Below are 20,624 nucleotides of genomic sequence, written 5' to 3'. Positions count from 1 at the left end.
AGATTGTTTTTGGGTGGCCTCGTTTTCGCTTGACTTCAGGTGTCCATCTTATTGCTACTTTGGTGACGGAATCAGCTTGGGCAGGACTTTAATTTGGCTTAGTATAATAGGACTGGAGCTTCAACTAGAACTTCAAGGCAAAGAAGTCTGACTGTTGAAATATGAGGATGCAAGTAGGAGGCAAGGCTGGAGAGCCTGGGCCCCAATAAATCAATGGGAGATGCATGCGTGTGTGAAGGCATAACTCCATCTTGGTATTGGACTGTACATCTGAGAGAATACATTTGTAATGGGTGAATTCCTGAATCGTTGAATTCTGTCTCACATATTTATCTGTTGAAACTTTGTCTGGTTAAGTACCCAGTTACCATCCAAGGATAGAGATCCATGGACGGGTTTTCAATGGTGCTGCTCACCTGCAGCCCCTACTGGCTTCAATGGGAGTTGCAGCTGCTCAGCACTTTGATAATCAGCCCCCAATTGTCCCAGCCAACAAGAGTGACAATTAAAACAAAACGAACCAAATCCTGAAGTCATTACTCATGCACAGCTCCCACTGACCGTTCAGCAAGTTTGCCTGAATAAGGGATTAAATCCCAAATGATGTAAATAATAACATGTGAAGATGAAAACCAATCCTAAAGGTTAAGGTTATTATATTATTCTTATTATTTTACTCACAGCAACCGATTCTAGTCAAACCTTACCCAAACAATACAGCTCAAATTAAACGGTGGTACAGATGGAAAGCTTCTTTGCCTGTTGGATGCTCTCCTTGCTGCCTGTCAATAATGTGGTTCGGAGATATCTGTGATCGCTGACCCATAGATTTGGCTTTCCCAGTCTGACAGCTGTTGCACAAAGCCACGGTTTGGTCTCATGTTTGTTTTGCATCTCTGGATGTATTTCCAAGCCCCCTACAAATACAAGTAAAGACAGGGAGAAGACTCAGGAATGTGCTTATTGTGTATTGTCCAGCTTACAATTACTTCTAAGTCTTAGAATGATTAATAATTTGCATTTCCATAGCACCTAGGAGCTTCACTCATGGCCCAGGACCCTATTGTGCCAAGTGCTGAGCAAATACAGAACAAAAATGAACCAAATCTGGTATCTGGACCAGTAGAGAAAGAAAAGGACACAGTCAATTACAAGGTTTTTTTAACCTTCCATTTTTAGTAATACACAGTTAGACCTCTGAAAATAAGAAGTACCAAGGCAACTGTCTGAGGGAAGTAGTATTATGATATGGAGCCTTTCTCCAGTCCATGAAGATCATTAGCTTGAGTCCAGCTCAGTAATGATCAAAATTCATGATCAAGTGATGGCTGTCCAGTTGCCTATGAGAAAGGAACTGGAGGCCTCAGTCTAGTTTCCATCGGATAGATGTCAGTTTCACTAAAGCCATTGACTCTACTTAGCAGCCTCAGCAGTGAGGCTAAGGGCTGCATGGAGACTGAAGTACTTCTCTCCCAGAGGTGGTCTTTGCAAGGCAGGGGTATAATGGTGAACCTTGCACATTGAGCAAAGAGTCTTTCCCCCTGTGTTTCTACCAGGGATTTGGAATTAAAATTATGTTATGGGGCTTCGGAGGGTTCAGAGGGCAGAGACTGTCTTTTTGTCCTGTGTTTGACCAGCATCTAGCACAAAGGAGCCCTGGTCCATGACAGGCTCCTTGGAACTACTACAAATCAAATAATAACAACATGATTGTCTCACCCTCAAACTGTTGCTCATTTGGGAGCTCTTGGCTTAACACCATGTCTCTCTTCCACCCTCACCTTGGGCAGCCTTGGTATCTTTGTTCCCTTAGCCCTCCCCTGCCTCAGGACCCAACTCCAGTGCTGACCTGTGGTTGAGTGGCCAGAAAGGGCCTATGAGAAGATGCAAACGTTACCTTCCTCTATGGAAAATAAATGTGTTATGATTCAAACAATACATTCAAAGTCCTTCAGTACCAAGGCGATTGATATCTTATAAATACCTACAGTAAAGGCCAAATCCTGATCTCATTGAAGTCAATGGCAAAACTCTCATTGCTGCTGAAAAGCCAGGATTTGGCCCTCTGCCTCCCAAGCAGAGGGAGGATCTTACGTCTGCTTCCCTAACCATAGAACAGCACAATACCCCAGTGACCATGCTGGCTAGTAAAAGTAATTTCCTTGAGATGTATTTAAAGTGACACAAGCAATCAAGTCTGTATGCGAAACACATGAATTTTTCCTGACCATTCACTAACAACTGCACTGGATTGTAATGTACTAGTTTTGGGGAGGCAGAACAATCTACCATGGGTTGGTCTCCACAGCAAACAATTGGGGCACATCCTTTTACACTGAAACCTTAGTTAACATAAGAACAATGTGGCCATAATGGGTCAGACAAATGGTCCATCTAGCCCGGTATCCCCTCTTCCAACAGTGGCCAATGCCAGATGCCCCAGAGGGAATGAACAGAACAGGTAATCATCAAGCGATCCATCCCCTGTCACCCATTCCCAGCTTCTGGCAAACAGAGGCTAGGGACACCATCCCTGCCCATCCAGGCTAATAGCCATTGATGGACCTATCCTCCATGAACTTATCTAGCTCTTTTTTTGAACACTGTTATGGTCTTGGCTTTCACAACATCCTCTGGCAAAGAGTTCCACAGGTTGACTGTGCATTGTGTGAAGAAATACTTCCTTTTGTTTGTTTTAAACCTGCTGCCTATTAATTTCATTTGGTGACCCCTAGTTCTTGTGTTATGAGGAGTAAATTTTTTTTTTACTTATTTACTTTCTCCACACCAGTCATGATTTTATAGACCTCAATCATATCCCCCCTTAGTTGTTTCTTTTCCAAGCTGAAAAGTCCCAGTCTTATCAATCTCTTCTCATATGGAAGCTGTTCCGTAACCCTAATAATTTTTGTTGCCCTTTTCTGAACCTTTTCCAATTCCAATATATCTTCTTTGAGATGGGGTGACCACATCTGCACGCAGTATTCAAGATGTGGGCATACTATGGATTTATATAGAGACAATATGATATTTTCTGTCTTATTATCTATCCCTTTCTTAATGATTCCCAACATTCTGTTGGCTTTTTTGACTGCTGCTGCACATTGAGTGGATGTTTTCAGAGAACTATCCACGACTCCAAGATCTCTTTCTTGAGTGGTAACAGCTAATTTAGACCCCCATCATTTTATATGTATAATTGGGATTATGTTTTCTAATGTACATTACTTTGCATTTATCAACATTGAATTTCATCTGCCATTTTGTTGCCCAGTCACCCAGTTTTGTGAGATCCTTTTGAAGCTCTTTGCGGTCTGCCTTGGACTTAACTATCTTGAGTAGTTTTGTATCATCTGCAAATTTTGCCACCTCACTGTTTACCCCTTTTTCCAGATCATTTATGAATATGTTGAATAGGACTGGGCCCAGTACAGACCCCCACCACTATTTATCTAGTTTGACCTCTGGGAGTACAAACACAGTAGTAACACTCACTACTAATAGAATACTCCTGCAGAATGCAGACTGGTCCTAATTCCAAAGTTCAAATGCAGGCCCGTGGAGTGTTATTAAAAGACACTACATACAATGTCACGCAGATACTGTAGGAAGCAAATGTAACACAGTTACACTGTGTGGTTCTATTTGTAAATTACACAATTACATATTGGTTCCCACCACATTATGCACTACATAGCTAGGGATTGGTATGAACCAGAACAAACCTGGAGGTAATTTGGATCAGATCTGAACTTCAGGGTAGACTCTTATTTCCATAATTAGGGCCCTACCAAATTCACGGCCATAAAAATGTGTCACGGACCATGAAATCTGGTCTCCCCCAGTGAAATTTGGTCTTTTGTGTGCTTTTATCCTATACTGTACAGATTTCACAGTGGAGACCAGCATTTCTCAAATTGGGAGGGGTCCTGACCCAAAAGGGAGTTGCAGGGGGGGTCACAAGGTTATTTTAGGGGGGGGGTCGCAGTATTACTACCCTGATTTCTGTGCTGCCTTGAGGGCTGGAGGCTGGTGGCTGTCAGCCGGGCGCCCAGCTCTGAAGGCAGCACCCGCCAGCAGCAGTGCAGAAGGATGAGTGGCAATACCGTACCAGGCCATCCTTATGTCTGTGCTGCTGGCGGCTGCTCTGCCTTCAGAGCTGGGCTTCCAGCCAGCAGCTGCTGGTCTCCAGCCCCCCAGCTCTGAAGGCAGCGCCGCCGTCAGCAGCCGCACAGAATTAAGAGTAGCAGTGTTGCAACCCCCGCTCCCCCCCCAGACTCCTTTATGGGTCAGGACCCCTACAATTACAACACCATGAAATTTCAGATTTAAATCGCTCAGATCATGACATTTATGATTTTTAAAATCCTATAATTGTGATATTGACCAAAATTGACCGTGAATTTGGTAGGGCCCTATATATAATGAACCAGGATATCCTAGTTATGAATATTCCTGCAGTGTCAGGCCTCTTTCTTCATCTATGATGTACCTGCCATCATTCTGCAGCAAGACAGTGCCAGAGCCCTACCTTGGGCTACTGGGTCTGATTGTAGTGTAAAATGCTAACAATCTGTTTCAGTGGAAAAAGCAGAGAAGCAGCAGCTACCTAAAGCTGCATGACAGAGGTTCTCCTGTTCCTGGAGTGGCACTATATGCTATTACACAGTGGTGATCTAGAGCATCAAAGCAGCGGTCCAGCTATCCCGAAGTGCTAATTACAGCCATCTGGATTGTTTGTTAGTTTCAGGTAATTAGCTCGGAATGCTGTTACACAGCAGGGTTGTTACACAAATGCACTGAACTCCTCTCAGGCTACACTACTGAAGTTGCTGAGTAATGTCCCCCTCACCAGATAAAAATCAGGATTTCTTATAGCAATCAGGAGCATAATTAGGATTGCTTAAACTTAATGAAAAGGAGTACTTGTGGCACCTTAGAGACTAACCAATTTATTTGAGCATAAGCTTTCGTGAGCTACAGCTCACTTCATCGGATGCATTCAGTGGAAAATACAGTGAGGAGATTTATGTACACACAGAACATGAAAGGTGAAATGGTATTGCATGGTTTCTTCTGGATGTCTGATACTGGAGACCAACAGCCTAAATCTCCAACCTTCCTATGATTAATTCCTAATCAAACAAGTAATCAGTGGGTCTCCACACACACTAGTTACTCATATGAGTAAGGGTTTGGTAGGAGCATGTTCTACCACTGCAATTTCTTTTAACGTACTCATGTCTCCAGATCCCTGAAGCCTCACTAAAGCATTCCAAGACTTTTGTACAAACTGGGTCAAAGACCTAATTGAAAGAGCAGCTTGAGTATATTTCACTGCTGCAGTCCAGCAAGATTGTCTATTTGAATCATCCCATAGGAAAGCTTCGTGCAACAGGAATCTCAAGCATTCAGCCTGTTTCACTATGGGCAGCCTGTGGTGGGGGTGCTCTGGAGGAGATGTATTTCTGTTTAGACTCGACAAGATGTTAAAACAAAAATGTTGATCACGATAAAGGGAAAAGTCAGTTATCAGCCTTGGACTTTTGCACTGTGGGCACAATAAGCTAAGTATTTTAGTAGGGCTCAGCATGGGAGGGCATGATAGTGATAGAACTGTTATCAGTCTGTGGGAGCAATCACATCCAATATTAGTAGGGTAGGTCCGTAGGTTCCGGTGTCTGTGCAGAGTACACAGCAAGTCTCTATTATTCCGCTGGCAAACTCATTCTGCAATTACTCTTTGATGTGCCTTGCAGGGTAAGAAGCCTCATTTTGTGTTGCAAATGTTTACACAAAAAAATGGGCCAGATCCATGCTCAGCTTTAGGACAGTTTGGATTCAAATACTGTACTCAACTTCCAGAAGAGGGGCTCCTTTTCCAAACACAACCAAGACTTTTAGCGGGAATCACTTCAAAGGCATGGAGGAGATTGGATACCACTGATACCCTGGTCTGCCCAGAAAAGGCAGAATGAGAGACAGACCTACCTTTTCAAAATGCTGGGACACTGAGTAAACCGAGGAACATCCTGGAGTTTGGGGATAAGCAATCAATCTAGTATATAGCTAGGTACTTCTCAGCCTTCACTCAATATTTTTCTGAAGACTTGTGGAGCTACGTAATGAGGGGTTGTCAGAGTTCCCTCCCCACTCGGAACTCTGGGGTACAGATGTGGGGACCCGCATGAACGACCCCCTAAGCTTATTTCTACCAGCTGAGGTTAAAAATTCCCCAAGGCACAAATCCCCTTTGTCCTTGGACGGTATGTTGCCACCACCAAGTGATTTAAACAAACATTCAGGGAGGGCCACTTGGAGCCCTACCTCCCGCAAAATATCTCCCCAAGCCCTTACACCCCCTTTCCTGGGGAGGCTTGAGAATTATATCCTAACCAATTGGTTACAAAGTGAGGGCATAGAATCATAGAATATCAGGGTTGGAAGGGACCCCAGAAGGTCATCTAGTCCAACCCCCTGCTTGAAGCAGGACCAATTCCCAGTTAAATCATCCCAGCCAGGGCTTTGTCAAGCCTGACCTTAAAAACCTCTAAGGAAGGAGATTCTACCACCTCCCTAGGTAACGCATTCCAGTGTTTCACCACCCTCTTAGTGAAAAAGTTTTTCCTAATATCCAATCTAAACCTCCCCCACTGCAACTTGAGACCATTACTCCTCGTTCTGTCATCTGCTACCATTGAGAACAGTCTAGAGCCATCCTCTTTGGAACCCCCTTTCAGGTAGTTGAAAGCAGCTATCAAATCCCCCCTCATTCTTCTCTTCTGCAGGCTAAACAATCCCAGCTCCCTCAGCCTCTCCTCATAAGTCATGTGTTCTAGACCCCTAATCATTTTTGTTGCCCTTCGCTGGACTCTCTCCAATTTATCCACATCCTTCTTGTAGTGTGGGGCCCAAAACTGGACACAGTACTCCAGATGAGGCCTCACCAATGTCGAATAGAGGGGAACGATCACGTCCCTCGATCTGCTCGCTATGCCCCTACTTATACATCCCAAAATGCCATTGGCCTTCTTGGCAACAAGGGCACACTGCTGACTCATATCCAGCTTCTCGTCCACTGTCACCCCTAGGTCCTTTTCCGCAGAACTGCTGCCTAGCCATTCGGTCCCTAGTCTGTAGCGGTGCATTGGATTCTTCCATCCTAAGTGCAGGACCCTGCACTTATCCTTATTAAACCTCATCAGATTTCTTTTGGCCCAATCCTCCAATTTGTCTAGGTCCCTCTGTATCCTATCCCTCCCCTCCAGCGTATCTACCACTCCTCCCAGTTTAGTATCATCCGCAAATTTGCTGAGAGTGCAATCCACACCATCCTCCAGATCATTTATGAAGATATTGAACAAAACCGGCCCCAGGACCGACCCTTGGGATTAACCCCCCGTGGGTCTTAGGGCACTGAAAATCAATCAGGGTCTTAAAAGAAGAATTTTATTTAAAGAAAAGGCAAAAGAATCACCTCTGTAAAATCAGGATGGAAGATAACTTTACAGGGTAACAAAAGATTCACAAACACAGAGGAACTCCTTCTAGGCTTAGTTCAAAGTTACAAAAAACAGGAATAAACTTCCCTTGAGCAAAGGGAAAATTCACAAACTAAAACAAAAGACAATCTAACATGCCTTGCCTGGCTTTACTTACTATTTTCGTAATATTAGAGACTGGTTCAGGATTGGTTGGAGGAGATGGATTTCAGCCTGGCCTCTCTCAGTCCCATGAGAGAGAACACCCAACAAAAAGCACAAACAAAGCCTCCCTCTCTCCAGATTTGAATGTATCTTCTTTCCCCACTGGTCCTTTTGGTCAGGTGCCAACCAGGTTATTTGAGCTTCTTAACCCCTTACAGGTAAGGAGGAATTCTAGGCTACCCTTAGCTGTATGGTTATGACAGGTGTGCTGGTCCTTTAAGGTTGAGGAGGGCACCCCTCCTAGACTAGTGCAACCCTATTCTGGGTTTCCCTAGAACAATATCTGTGGGTCAAGGTATGTGGTCTTGGGTAAGCAATCTGGGATTTTAAAGACAGCCATGCTGCTAACCTCAGCTTTAGGGCACAAAGCCAGAGTTCCACAAACAGCGTGGACTGGACTTCCTATATCCCTCAGTAGTAAGGGACAAAGCCAGCTCATGGTAGCTCCCAGACTCAGAAAGTCTCTCTCTCTCTCTCTCTCTCTCTGAGATCCAGGAGAGCAGAGTTTCTTAGATTTGTAATCCTTCCAGTAAGTCATGTTTGTAGTCCTGGCTTCTGGGCGGGTCTGTTGGCAAACAGGGGAGGGTAGATATATATCACTCGCCACGCAGATTCTGAGCTGCATTCTCACAGGCCCACCCAGGAATCAAACCCAAGTCTCCTCCTTGATATTACAGATATGTCACACAATGTATTCAGGGAGTCTGAATTAAAGCACAGGTTATTTGCTCCTCCTTACTACATACCTCAGAAGAGTTCAGAAATAGAAATGTACAGGAGAACAAGTCGCTCTCTGCAGAAAGCAGAAGTGCCAATGTACCTTTAAGGGATAATGGGATGAATGCATGAGGAAGGCCATTACTGCCGTGCTGCTCCGACTTAGACCCAGGGTAGAGAAAACCAGAACTGCTCCAAGAGCCATCTGAGCATCTAAACAAAGAAAAGTGCATTACAAATTAGTGTCTTGAAAATCAAAGCCAGACAACTCTCCCCACTCCTGTTATTTTTAAAGTGAATTTCTAATGCTGGTGAAAGGTGCCAGATAAATAGTCCCAGAGACACAAGCCCACTTAAACCACTGAATAGGTACAGCTGGGCAGTGTCAGGACACGTTTCCCTACACTGCCCCAGAAGGGTCCGTCCCATCGCTATAGGATGGATTGGGTTAAGAAGTTAGCTTTTGGACCTACGTTAGCCTAAGTGTGGATGAGTATGGAAAATTGAAGTTGCTAGTGTGAGAAGTTAGAGATAAGTTGGAGACAGAGTGTTATGGGAAAGGAAGAGTTAGCAAGGATAAGATGCAGGGTCATGTTACTGTTATGTTTTGGTTATAACTAGTTTAAGCAAGGTTTTTAATGAGTGTTTTTGAGAACTGTGAATGTTTTATTAAAATGCTATCAATATTTACAGTGTAGGAAGGACATTGGTGCAGATGTTAATTTAAATAATATGTAAAATAAACAGCCAATAAGGAGCCCACAGCTGAACAGGGGATAGATCCCACTCTAGGGAGCACAAATGACTAATAACAGAGACTTGGTGGGATAACGCACATGACTGGAGTACTGTCATGGATGGTTATAAACTGTTCAGGAAGGACAGGCAGGGCAGAAAAGGTGGGGGAGTAGCACTGTATGTAAGGGAGCAGTATGACTGCTCAGAGCTCCGGTACGAAACTGCAGAAAAACCTGAGTGTCTCTGGATTAAGTTTAGAAGTGTGAGCAACAAGAGTGATGTAGTGGTGGGAGTCTGCTATAGACCACCGGACCAGGGGGATGAGGGGGATGAGGCTTTCTTCCGGCAGCTCGCAGAAGCTACTAGATCGCATGCCCTGGTTCTCATGGGTGACTTTAATTTTCCTGATATCTGCTGGGAGAGCAATACAGCGGTGCATAGACAATCCAGGAAGTTTTTGGAAAGCGTAGGGGACAATTTCCTGGTGCAAGTGCTAGAGGAGCCAACTAGGGGGGGAGCTTTTCTTGACCTGCTGCTCACAAACCGGGAAGAATTAGTGGGGGAAGCAAAAGTGGATGGGAATCTGGGAGGCAGTGACCATGAGTTGGTTGAGTTCAGGATCCTGACATAGGGAAAAAAGGTAAGCAGCAGGATACAGACCCTGGACTTCAGGAAAGCAGACTACAACTCCCTCAGGGAACGGATGGGTAGGATCCCCTGGGGGACTAACATGAAGGGGAAAGGAGTCCAGGAGAGCTGGCTGTATTTCAAGGAATCCCTGTTGAGGTTACAGGGACAAACCATCCCGATGAGTCGAAAGAATAGTAAGTATGGCAGGCGACCAGCTTGGCTTAATGGTGAAATCCTAGCGGATCTTAAACATAAAAAAGAAGCTTACAAGAAGTGGAAGGTTGGACATATGACCAGGGAAGAGTATAAAAATATTGCTCGGGCATGTAGGAATGAAATCAGGAGGGCCAAATCGCACCTGGAGCTGCAGCTAGCAAGAGATGTCAAGAGTAACAAGAAGGGTTTCTTCAGGTATGTTGGCAACAAGAAGAAAGCCAAGGAAAGTGTGGGCCCCTTAATGAATGAGGGAGGCAACCTAGTGACAGAGGATGTGGAAAAAGCTAATGTACTCAATGCTTTTTTTGCCTCTGTCTTCACTAACAAGGTCAGCTCCCAGACTGCTGCTCTGGGTATCACAACATGGAGAATAGATGGCCAGCCCTCTGTGGAGAAAGAGGTGGTTAGGGACTATTTAGAAAAGCTGGACGTGCACAAGTCCATGGGGCCGGACGAGTTGCATCCGAGAGTGCTAAAGGAATTGGCGGCTGTGATTGCAGAGCCATTGGCCATTATCTTTGAAAACTCGTGGCGAACGGGGGAAGTCCCAGATGACTGGAAAAAGGCTAATGTAGTGCCAATCTTTAAAAAAGGGAAGAGGGAGGATCCTGGGAACTACAGGCCAGTCAGCCTCACCTCAGTCCCCGGAAAAATCATGGAGCAGGTCCTCAAAGAATCAATCCTGAAGCACTTACATGAGAGGAAAGTGATCAGGAACAGTCAGCATGGATTCACCAAGGGAAGGTCATGCCTGACTAATCTAATCGCCTTCTATGATGAGATTACTGGTTCTGTGGATGAAGGGAAGCAGTGGATGTATTGTTTCTTGACTTTAGCAAAGCTTTTGACACGGTCTCCCACAGTATTCTTGTCAGCAAGTTAAAGAAGTATGGGCTGGATGAATGCACTATAAGGTGGGTAGAAAGTTGGCTAGATTGTCGGGCTCAACGGGTAGTGATCAATGGCTCCATGTCTAGTTGGCAGCCGGTGTCAAGTGGAGTGCCCCAGGGGTCGGTCCTGGGGCCGGTTTTGTTCAATATCTTCATAAATGATCTGGAGGATGCTGTGGATTGCACTCTCAGCAAATTTGCAGATGATACTAAACTGGGAGGAGTGGTAGATACGCTGGAGGGCAGGGATAGGATACAGAGGGACCTAGACAAATTGGGATTGGGCCAAAAGAAATCTGATGAGGTTCAATAAGGGTAAGTGCAGGGTCCTGCACTTAGGACGGAAGAACCCAATGCACAGCTACAGACTAGGGACCGAATGGCTAGGCAGCAGTTCTGTGGAAAAGGACCTAGGGGTGACAGTGGACGAGAAGCTGGATATGAGTCAGCAGTGTGCCCTTGCTGCCAAGAAGGCCAGTGGCATTTTGGGATGTATTAAGTACGGGCATAGCGAGCAGATCGAGGGATGTGATCGTTCCCCTCTATTCGACGTAGGTATGGCCTCATCTGGAGTAGTGTGTCCAGTTTTGGGCCCCACACTACAAGAAGGATGTGGATAAATTGGAGAGAGTCCAGCGAAGGGCAACAAAAATGATTAGGGGTCTGGAACACATGACTTATGAGGAGAGGCTGAGGGAACTGGGATTGTTTAGTCTGCAAAAGAGAAGAATGAGGGGGGATTTGATAGCTGCTTTCAACTACCTGAGAGGTGGTTCCAGAGAGGATAGTTCTAGACTATTCTCAGTGGTGGAAGAGGACAGGACAAGGAGTAATGGTCTCAAGTTGCAGTGGGGGAGGTTTAGGTTGGATATTAGGAAAAACTTTTTCACTAAGAGGGTGGTGAAACACTGGAATGCGTTACCTAGGGAGGTGGTAGAATCTCCTTCCTTAGAAGTTTTTAAGGTCAGGCTTGACAAAGCCCTGGCTGGGATGATTTAATTGGGGATTGGTCCTGCTTTGAGCAGGGGGTTGGACTAGATGACCTCCTGAGGTCCCTTCAACCCTGATATTCTATGATTCTATGAAATGTGTGTGACTTAGAGGAGGAAGTTAAGAAGGAATTTGGGGGAGTAGAGGAGTGTCTCCCCACTGATCACATGGGAGGGTTTGCCCAGACCAGATTTGCTGGGTCGGCGTCTGTGCTCCCAGGCACCCAGCCCGTGGCTCAGGTTTTAAGAGGGAAATGTGTAACTGACCTCCCAGAAGGGAGCAGTCATACAACTGACCTCTTGGGAACAGAGAGAGGGGTGACAGAGGGTATCCCAATACAGGTCCCACTTTTGCAAAATGCTGTTCCTAATGTACTTGTGAAAACTAACTCTGTCTCTTTAAGACAGGATAAGAATCCTACTAACGACTTGAGTGTCAGTGAAAATGCTAATGACCCACCTGAGAAAGGGGAGGAGGAAGCAATCTCCCAGGCAGGTAAAATTCACCCAGAAACTAAGCGAAAGCTGCTGAGAGAAGGGGGTGGGGAAAGTTCCAATGTTTGGAGTGAAAATTACAAAGAAACCCTAGAAGGGAGGGTGGATTTTTTGTATGGGCACAGCTCTGGAGATGGAATGCAGCTCCATAGGGAGCCAGCCAGTAACAGCCGTAACAGCCAGCACAGCAGAAAAACCATAACAAACCTAGACTGCTGTGTAGAAGGGGAAACTGAGGCACACCATCTCATGGCATTGGTGGCTAAATGCCAAGACACCTACACACCAAAGGTGTTGAGATCTGCATTATGTTAACAATGCTACACACAAAAATGTTTCCTGGCAAAAGAAACACAGAGCTTTGCAAAAACACCTGTGGATGACACTCCAATGTTTGGTAAAACTTGGGATTTGTAGAACCATGACCTAAGGAGGACATCAGGCACACTGCCTTTGTATTTGTCAGTGACTAACCCTCTGACAGTAATCTGAGGGGGGAGGTGTGACACTATGCCCCATATTCTTCATAGAGATATGGTTCTGATATGATTATGGCATAACTAAGTTGTATTTTATGCAAGATATGTCATGTGAGGTATCATTGAAAAGGTTATGATTCACTGAATGTGATTATCCTATTTTTATGCATGTATCATTTTTGTATCTAAAGTTAGGAATATTGTCTAGGCATCTATTACAAATGTGTTTACACCAGGGGAACACCCACTATGCAGAATGCAATCAGTCTAGATTGCTGGCTGGAAAGGGCCATTAGGGAGAACAGTAGGTCTTGGAAGATGCTAATGTCCCATCCGGGAGCCATTCTGGGAGGCCATTCCTGAGGATCTTACAGACAGCCTCTGTCTCATGGCTGCTGTGGTCCTACAGAGACATGTGACCAAGTCACCTGGTACTGGACTCCATGATAATACAAGTGTTTTTCCACTGACTGGGGCATGGGAATAAAAGTGGGAGACAAAGGGTTCTCGCCATATGTAAAACCTATTTAAGGCAGGGGAGTGACATCATCGTAGTTCGTTCTTCACTGACTCCCCGCCCAAGAAAGAAGACTGCTGAAAACACCTGAGAAACAAAAGACTTGAACTTGGGGGAAGGGCTGAGCCCAGGCTAGAGGGTTTACTCGCCTGTAAAAGGAATATCTGGAGTTTTAAGCTGTTAGCAAGTGCAGCTTGCCTTCAAGAATCTCTGCATTCTGCCTAAAACAACATTCAGAGTGAGAATTTGCTACTTATAACCACTTTATTTAGCGTATTAAGCTTAGGCTGCATTTTTTGTTTTATTTGCTAGGTAATCTGCTCTGATCTATTTGCTATCCCTTATGATCACTTAATAACTATCTTTTGTAGTTAATAAACTTGTTTTTGTTTTGTCTAAAACCAGTGTGTGGAAATCATAACTTGGGGCAGAAAGCTGTGTATATGCCTCTCCACTTTGAGGGAGGGGGCGAATTTCATGAGCTTATGCTATACAGTTCTCTGTGCACCGCAAGATGGTATAATTTTGGGTTTACCCTCTAGAGCGGGGTGCATGCCTTAGGAACAGGGAGGTGCCTTAGCTTTGCCTTCCCATGCAGGGGCTGGTTAAAGAACCTGTGTGCGTAGTGCTGCACCTGAGTGTATCCCTACCTGTGTGTATGCTGGTGAAATAGCAAGCTTTGAGAGCTTAGCAACTTGTCACAACATTACAGGGTAAAAAGGGAGTCCAGGCTGGTGGGTCAGGCAGGCTCAGTGTTACCCCAGTTCCAGGCGGCACCCCGAGAGTGGGGGAACCCATCACACCAGTAAATGGACTGAACACCTCCAGTAAGCAGTGGCTGTTGGGACCATGTTTCTAGGGGTTAAAACTACAAACCTCCACACTCAAAGGAACAGTGTGCACACTTGATAGTTGTAGATCAGAAACCACTCACCTATGAAGTGACAAATGGTGGGGAAAAAGGAAAAAAGATCTGCGTCGGGGGAATCTGCCACAGACACATGAAGTGTTTTGCTTTCATCTGTGAAACTGGAAAGGGAGCGCACAGAAGAGATGTTAAACAGGCCAATAAAGTAGCTCTGCCAAATTCTACTTGCCTGGGGCAAATCAGTAATATTTTATTTGCATTTCCATGAGTAATAACTTTTCATTGTCATCAGCATAGTAAGGAAGGGTGAGTAAGACACTGAGGCTGCATTAGGTGCATAACCAATAGTTCCATTATCAGTCAGCCACCCTAAACTGTGTTGGTATTTATGTATTAACATGACCCTATAGTATGTTCTACCTGGGAGTTTGATGAAGGCAGATAGCTGAAAGCAAGTGTTCTTTCATGTCAGACATGTTTTAGGAGTTTCCTAAATATATAATTAACATACACAGATGCTGCTCCATGTGGTTTCTTATTAAGGTGTTATACACCTTACAAGGTATCTCACCTCACTGAGAAAAGGCTGCAAAACAATGAAGAGGAATTTTTAAGCTATGCAGATGCATTTCATGTAATGAGCAGTGACTCAGAGCTGAGAGTTCTCTGAGATTTTTGAGGGTTCTCTTTGGAGCCAGATACACAAGAAATGCTTGGTTATTAGTAAAACTGGCTGTGCAGACGTAACCAGGCAGAAAGCTATATTCTTCCTCACTCGCTTCATGCTGGTCACATCCTTGCAAAATGTCACTGGGTTTTTGGCTGTATCAAGCTGTAGTTCTAATATCACTCACCCACTGACTTGAGTGGCTAGTCAAATAGCTTCAGTCATTGACAAATACAGAAAAAGAAGTAAGAGAAATCACACAAAAGGTAAATGAATTGCATTTTAAAGCATGTTGGTTTGTAAGTTTTCCTCTTAAATGTTGTTTCAAAATTTAGCATTAGGCTCATTGTGAGGATTGGTGCTAAGTGTTGAACTCCTAGGCCCAGATTAGGTACCTCTGAGGATCTGGGTCCCAGTGCTAAAGATCCCATTCTTGCTCTACATAGTCTCACTTCTTCTGAGTTACGGTAGGCTGATGCAGTAATGAGTCATTGCTTTGCAACCTCTATAGCAGAGAAGTCAGAAGAACAAGCATGAAATAGCTTTAAGTTTATCCCACTACTTCTAATCACCATCCTACTCTGACTGAATGAGTATCTCACAAGGTTCCTGGAAGGTTTCCTAACATGCAGCTTCGATGTAAATCTAACTGGACCATTTGACTTACAGTGTTGCAATCTCCTCTGAGATGTTGACTTGTGCTTTGATTTTCAGATCCTTCTGAATCTGTTGGTCACAGGCCTGTCTGCAATCTCCCATATATAACTGACCGGGCAATATCTCTACAGGGTATGGCTGAAGAGCATCCAGTTCCTGCACAAGAGAAACAAAAGGATCAATGCAGTTGAAAGAATTGTATATCTATTTGCCTTAATCTTAGTTTGTAAAGTTCTTAAACCTGAATCCTGAGAAGAAATGAACCAGTGCTAAGTTTATGTTCTGCACCTACATTCAAACAGAAATGGAGTACATTCATTTAATCAGACAGATATTCTGAAGATCAGAAGTTATCTCTAGACTCAGTCAATGAAATTAACATGGTCACTGCCAATTTGGCCCTGCTGGAATAAAAAAAAGAATAAGAGATAGACTATGTCCTTTGTAATGTAGGGAAGGACACTAGTACCTCAGATTAATTATAGTTTATTAATTACTCGGTACAATGCCAAATGAAACCACTTGCCAAATGGGACAGGCAGATATAGTGTGACTGCATAACACAACTCCAACTCATCGCTTCTACCAGAGCATGAAAAATTCTGAGCATAGCTTAGCAGACTACTATTTGGGCAGCATGAAGGCTAAGGACAAAATTCTGTAGCCATGCCAAGGGTGAAAGGGAAGAGAGTTGAGTAGTGACTGTGCACCAGTGTTCACCACTGAAATGCAGCCCTCACTAGGATGAGACACAATAGCTGTTTGACAGCACAAAGCTGCACTGAACAATAGTTTAGAGAAGGCAGATAGGAGAATGCTGTATCTAACTGTAACTGCCGTGAGAATTGAGGTAGATGGAGTGTCAGGCATCACAAAGAAGCAAAAAAGGGCACAAAAACAATTAATTTTCTCCTTTGCAGCTTGTGTGAAATAGAAGAAGTAACAGAAAGAAAAGACATGTTGCAGTGACGTGTCACTACCTTTTATTTTTTTTTTAAGCCTTGCCCTAGATGTTAAAGTGGGATGCTTATCTCTCATGCCTAAGCAGGCTCCAGTCAGGTTAATATTTGGATAAGAGAACGCTGCTGGAAATAATATAAGTGACTCAATAGGTGGCCCTTTTCTCCCTGAGTCAATACTGAAAAAAATGTATCCATTTGCTTTGTGATCCTTTGGGATGAAAGCCATTGCATGTAAGAAGTTATTAAAGACATATCATTAAAAAAAAAAAAACAACAGTCACAATTTCCGCCAAACATGTTTACCTGCTATTGTTATAACATCTCAGATGAGGATAACTGAAAGAGATTTGTTTAATCTAACCGCACTTTCCGGTTAGTCAGTTTCCTCTGTTGTTTTTGTGAGTTTTTCCCCACAACATCAGGGAGAGAAAAATAGATACTTGTGGTTGTAAAAGAACAAAAATTAGCAGAGGGACTCAGGGGCAAGGGTATTACTTGAAATGACTTTTGACTCCTTTTTTAAAATTGACTAGACAGCAGATTGACATTGTCCCTTTAATTATTACTAGGGAATTCACTGGAATTAGTTGAATGTACATAGAAAAATTCTGTTTATAGCATGAAAGCCTGGCCCTTCTCTCCAATAATCTCACCTGAGGCATCCAGAATATCTTCTGAGTCCTCAAGAAATGGTAGCACGCAGTGAAGCGCTCATACCCTCCTTTCAGGATGCGGACAGGGTGGCGGGTTAATTGCGCTAAGACTCTGGCACACTGGATGGCAGCCCCTACCTCAGCATCTAAAGACATGGAAAAGCTATTATACATGGTTGCTGCAGGGAATCAGATGCGGGAGAGGGTTATTTCCAACAGGCCCTGAGTACTTGGGGTGAAATCCCGACCCTACTGACATCAGTGGCAAAACTCCCTTTGGCTTCAGTGGGGCCAGGATTTCACCCTGATGTCTGAAGAACCTTGAGAGAGCAGGATTAAAAGCTACAATCACTCTCCAGCCACTGCTGCTGTAAGGAAGCCACTGGGGATGTTTCTGACATTCCCTGCGAACCTCTTTTTCTATTGTCACTTTTTTTTTCCCTGTGGGGAACATGTTTTTCTTTCTCTTGCTCCTGTCATAGGTCCAGGTATTATTTTAACTCCTGTTATTCTCTGTGGATCCCCTGCAGTGAGGTACACCTCAGGGAAGTACTGCTATTTTAAAACTAAATAATATTCCTGGTTCTTGGGGTGGCTTTTTCTTTGCCTCATTATGCCACCAAACAAAAGGCAGAGGGGACACAGGGACGTGCCTTGGGAAATTTTCCCATCTTTGATCTTAACATGACCCCAAGTGAGGCTAAAAATAGGGGATGTAGGATGTTTTCCTCCCCAGACTCATCTCTGATTGCCTTCAGCTGTATCTACTTTAGAAGCAGTTAACTTAGCACAATGGAAATCTGATTCTGGTTCTCCATCGCATTCCATTTTTCATGTCTCATTGGAGATGATTTTCTCTGCAATAAAACTCTGAAATAAGGTCCCATTTTAGTGTGTACCTAATGAGACTATTCCTGTGAGCAAGTTATGCATGTACATAAATGTCTGTAGGATTGGCTCTTAGATTTAGAACAGGAGTCTCGATCAGACCGTTTCAAATCAAATTACATGTTTAGAACAACGTACCACAGATACAGAAGAAAAAAATCAATGAGCTTGATGCAAAGATGAAGGCTTTACATTTTCCAGTGCCTAATGATTTAGTGTATCAATTCTGGGGTGCCCAAGTTGAGACACCATAAAGGTATCTGAATTTCAGAAAGTGCCGAGCACCCGCTCTCTGAAAATCAGGTCTCTTTAAGAAGTCTCAAGTTGAAGCACTCCAAATTGTTCGTCACTTTTGAACATATAGGCCCAATGATTTTCCTGTACAGAATGTGAGCCCTAAGCCTTTTATTCCATAATGACCTCTGAGCAGACAGGCCATTGCAGAATCAAGGCCTAAAGCTCTGATTGGAGCATATACCAAAGGCAAGGTACGGGTTTGTTCACTTCTTAGGCCTGGTCTACACTAGGAAATTAGGCCAGGATACTGACATCGCTCAGGGGTGTGAAAAACCACACTGTGCTGCTGCATGTGTAGACAAGACTTTCGTTAGGTTTTCTGGAAAAGTTTATCCAGAAAATAGCAACTAGCTGGCTTTTCAGAATTCACAAAGCTACTTTTAAGAAATTAGCAGTTGAAATGTCAACTTTCTTAGCTTTGTCACTTTCAAACTAATGCCTGAAACAAGGTGAAATGTGCACAAAGTGGATCATATCCTCTTAAAAACATCTGTATTTGCAAAATACTTCTATGCTAACTAGAACTGTTATCACAACACTGGATAACGGGGGGCAGGGGAGATCTAGAAGCCAGGGCTGTGATTCTGCAATGAGCTGCCATGTCACTACAAGTTCAGGGTCTAAAAGGTAATCTGCCATTTGGGAAAAAATAATTTCAATGTTTCCTCGTATCTTTAAATGAACTCAACAGATGCACAAAGCTATCAGTGCCACGATCTGCATTTTAGTCTCTGGGTTTCCAGACCTAAGCATTTGCCACAGAACTTCATCTAATTACTACTCTCATTAAAGGTAAGTCCTATTTTTGTAACTATGATAATGCAAATTCTTCTTTTTTTTTATCCTGAGCTTACTAACAAAAAGAAAGAACTCACTTTGTGAACATGAAGAACTGGATTTAGATCTTGAGGTCTCTGAGGCAGCTTTAGTCCCTAAAAAAGCAATAAATAAACAAACTCAACCCCAGTTGAACTGGGAAAAATAGCCTATTTTCACTGAAATAATTTTGAAAGTAAAGGGTTCACACATATTAGAAGAGGAGCCAGCCTAGACCCAGGGACCATGAAAGAAAATCTAGGTTTAGAAAGCCTAGAATAGAACATGTGAAATATTATGCCAGACAGAGGCTTATTGATGGTATTTACCAAAATAAAGGCTGTGCACTTAAATATTCTTGTCACGTTATTTGAAATAGCAGTAAGGTAACAAAGGCAAATGAGGAATGAGAGGCATTCACATACCAAGGTGGTGAGCTTGATAGAAGAGAACAGAATACAGCTGAACTGTGAGCTGTAGTAAGAATCTCTTGCTAGCCAGTAAACATACCCTTTTCATCCTTCTCCTTCTCCTCATAATCATCATAATAGGTATCATCCAAAAAGCTGGTTTTGCCATCATACACGACACAATATTTGACACACTCCAGCTCAACTGATTCAGGTACCAGATATTCCCCCATAGGATTCTAGCAAAACCACAAAAGAATCTTATTAGGAGGGGGACTGCATTTTTCCTCATGGAACTATCCCTAGCAATTTCTTCCAAATTACCTTAGTACCTTAGTTTGTACCTTAGTTTGAAGAAAGTGGGCAGAATTCAGAAGTGATGTAATTTACATGTCAGCAAGTGGGTCTGGGTCTAAGTCTATGGGAGAGCTAGGGTGGTGTGTAATTTATATGCCGAGGAACTGCAAGAAAATGTAAGCTACACCAACTCATTCCTGATTCACTGTTGCCTTTCACCCTGAGCAATCATTTACACCAATGTAAAGTGGGTATAACTACTTCAGAATGGTAGCGATTTACATCTACATTGCACAACTGTAAATGCAAAGCAGTGGACAGTGTGGCCTCCTCAGAGTCACCCCTTTGTTTCATCCTGTCCTTTGAGCATCAGCTTTCCCCCCCAGATCTCTGAATGTGTTTCCCCCTAAGTTAGCAGCCTCCAGCCCTGCAGTATTTATTTATCACTACAATGGTCACCATGGAACTATTTTAGACCAGCTCAACTGTTCCTATTTTCTTGAAATCTTCACCTGTAATTTTTATTGAATGCAGTGATGTTTACCAGTGAAGGCACTTAAGGCTGTGATTTGCAAAGCCACCTAAGGGAGTTAGAAGCACAGTTCCCATTAATGGGACTTGTGTAAATAACTCCTTTAGGTGAATCCCAGAAGTTAGAGATGGAAAATACCTAGAAGGTCACTTTGTCGGCTTACCTGCCAATACAGTAGATTTTTGAATGCTTTGTCCTCT

General features: G+C 43.6%; 1 protein-coding gene across 6 annotated transcripts in view; it reads right to left on the bottom strand.

Moving 5' to 3' along the window:
- Window positions 1-639: 639 nt before the first annotated feature.
- The window catches only part of STYXL1 (serine/threonine/tyrosine interacting like 1), a 24,360-nt gene continuing 4,375 nt past the window's right edge, over window positions 640-20,624 (bottom strand). Inside the window, exons 4-11 of one of the 6 annotated variants that reach the window (XM_078849204.1) lie at window positions 19,696-19,834; window positions 19,245-19,301; window positions 17,185-17,330; window positions 15,580-15,725; window positions 14,312-14,406; window positions 8,527-8,636; window positions 8,056-8,271; window positions 640-917 (exon numbers count right to left, since the gene is read on the bottom strand). In XM_078849204.1, the coding sequence (XP_078705330.1) occupies window positions 786-917; window positions 8,056-8,271; window positions 8,527-8,636; window positions 14,312-14,406; window positions 15,580-15,725; window positions 17,185-17,330; window positions 19,245-19,301; window positions 19,696-19,834 (1,041 nt within the window). In that variant the 3' untranslated portion in view covers window positions 640-785. Of the gene's footprint in view, window positions 918-8,055; window positions 8,272-8,526; window positions 8,637-14,311; window positions 14,407-15,579; window positions 15,726-17,184; window positions 17,331-19,244; window positions 19,302-19,695; window positions 19,835-20,624 lie in introns of those variants that run through there. The other 5 variants (XM_078849205.1, XM_073316204.2, XM_073316205.2 and 2 more) reach the window with 5 other exon arrangements.

This window comes from Lepidochelys kempii, chromosome 17 (genome assembly GCF_965140285.1).
Source record: "Lepidochelys kempii isolate rLepKem1 chromosome 17, rLepKem1.hap1, whole genome shotgun sequence".
NCBI lineage: Eukaryota > Metazoa > Chordata > Testudines > Cheloniidae > Lepidochelys > Lepidochelys kempii.
Note: the sequence above shows the minus strand (reverse complement) of the source record. Positions and strands in the feature narration are given on the sequence as shown.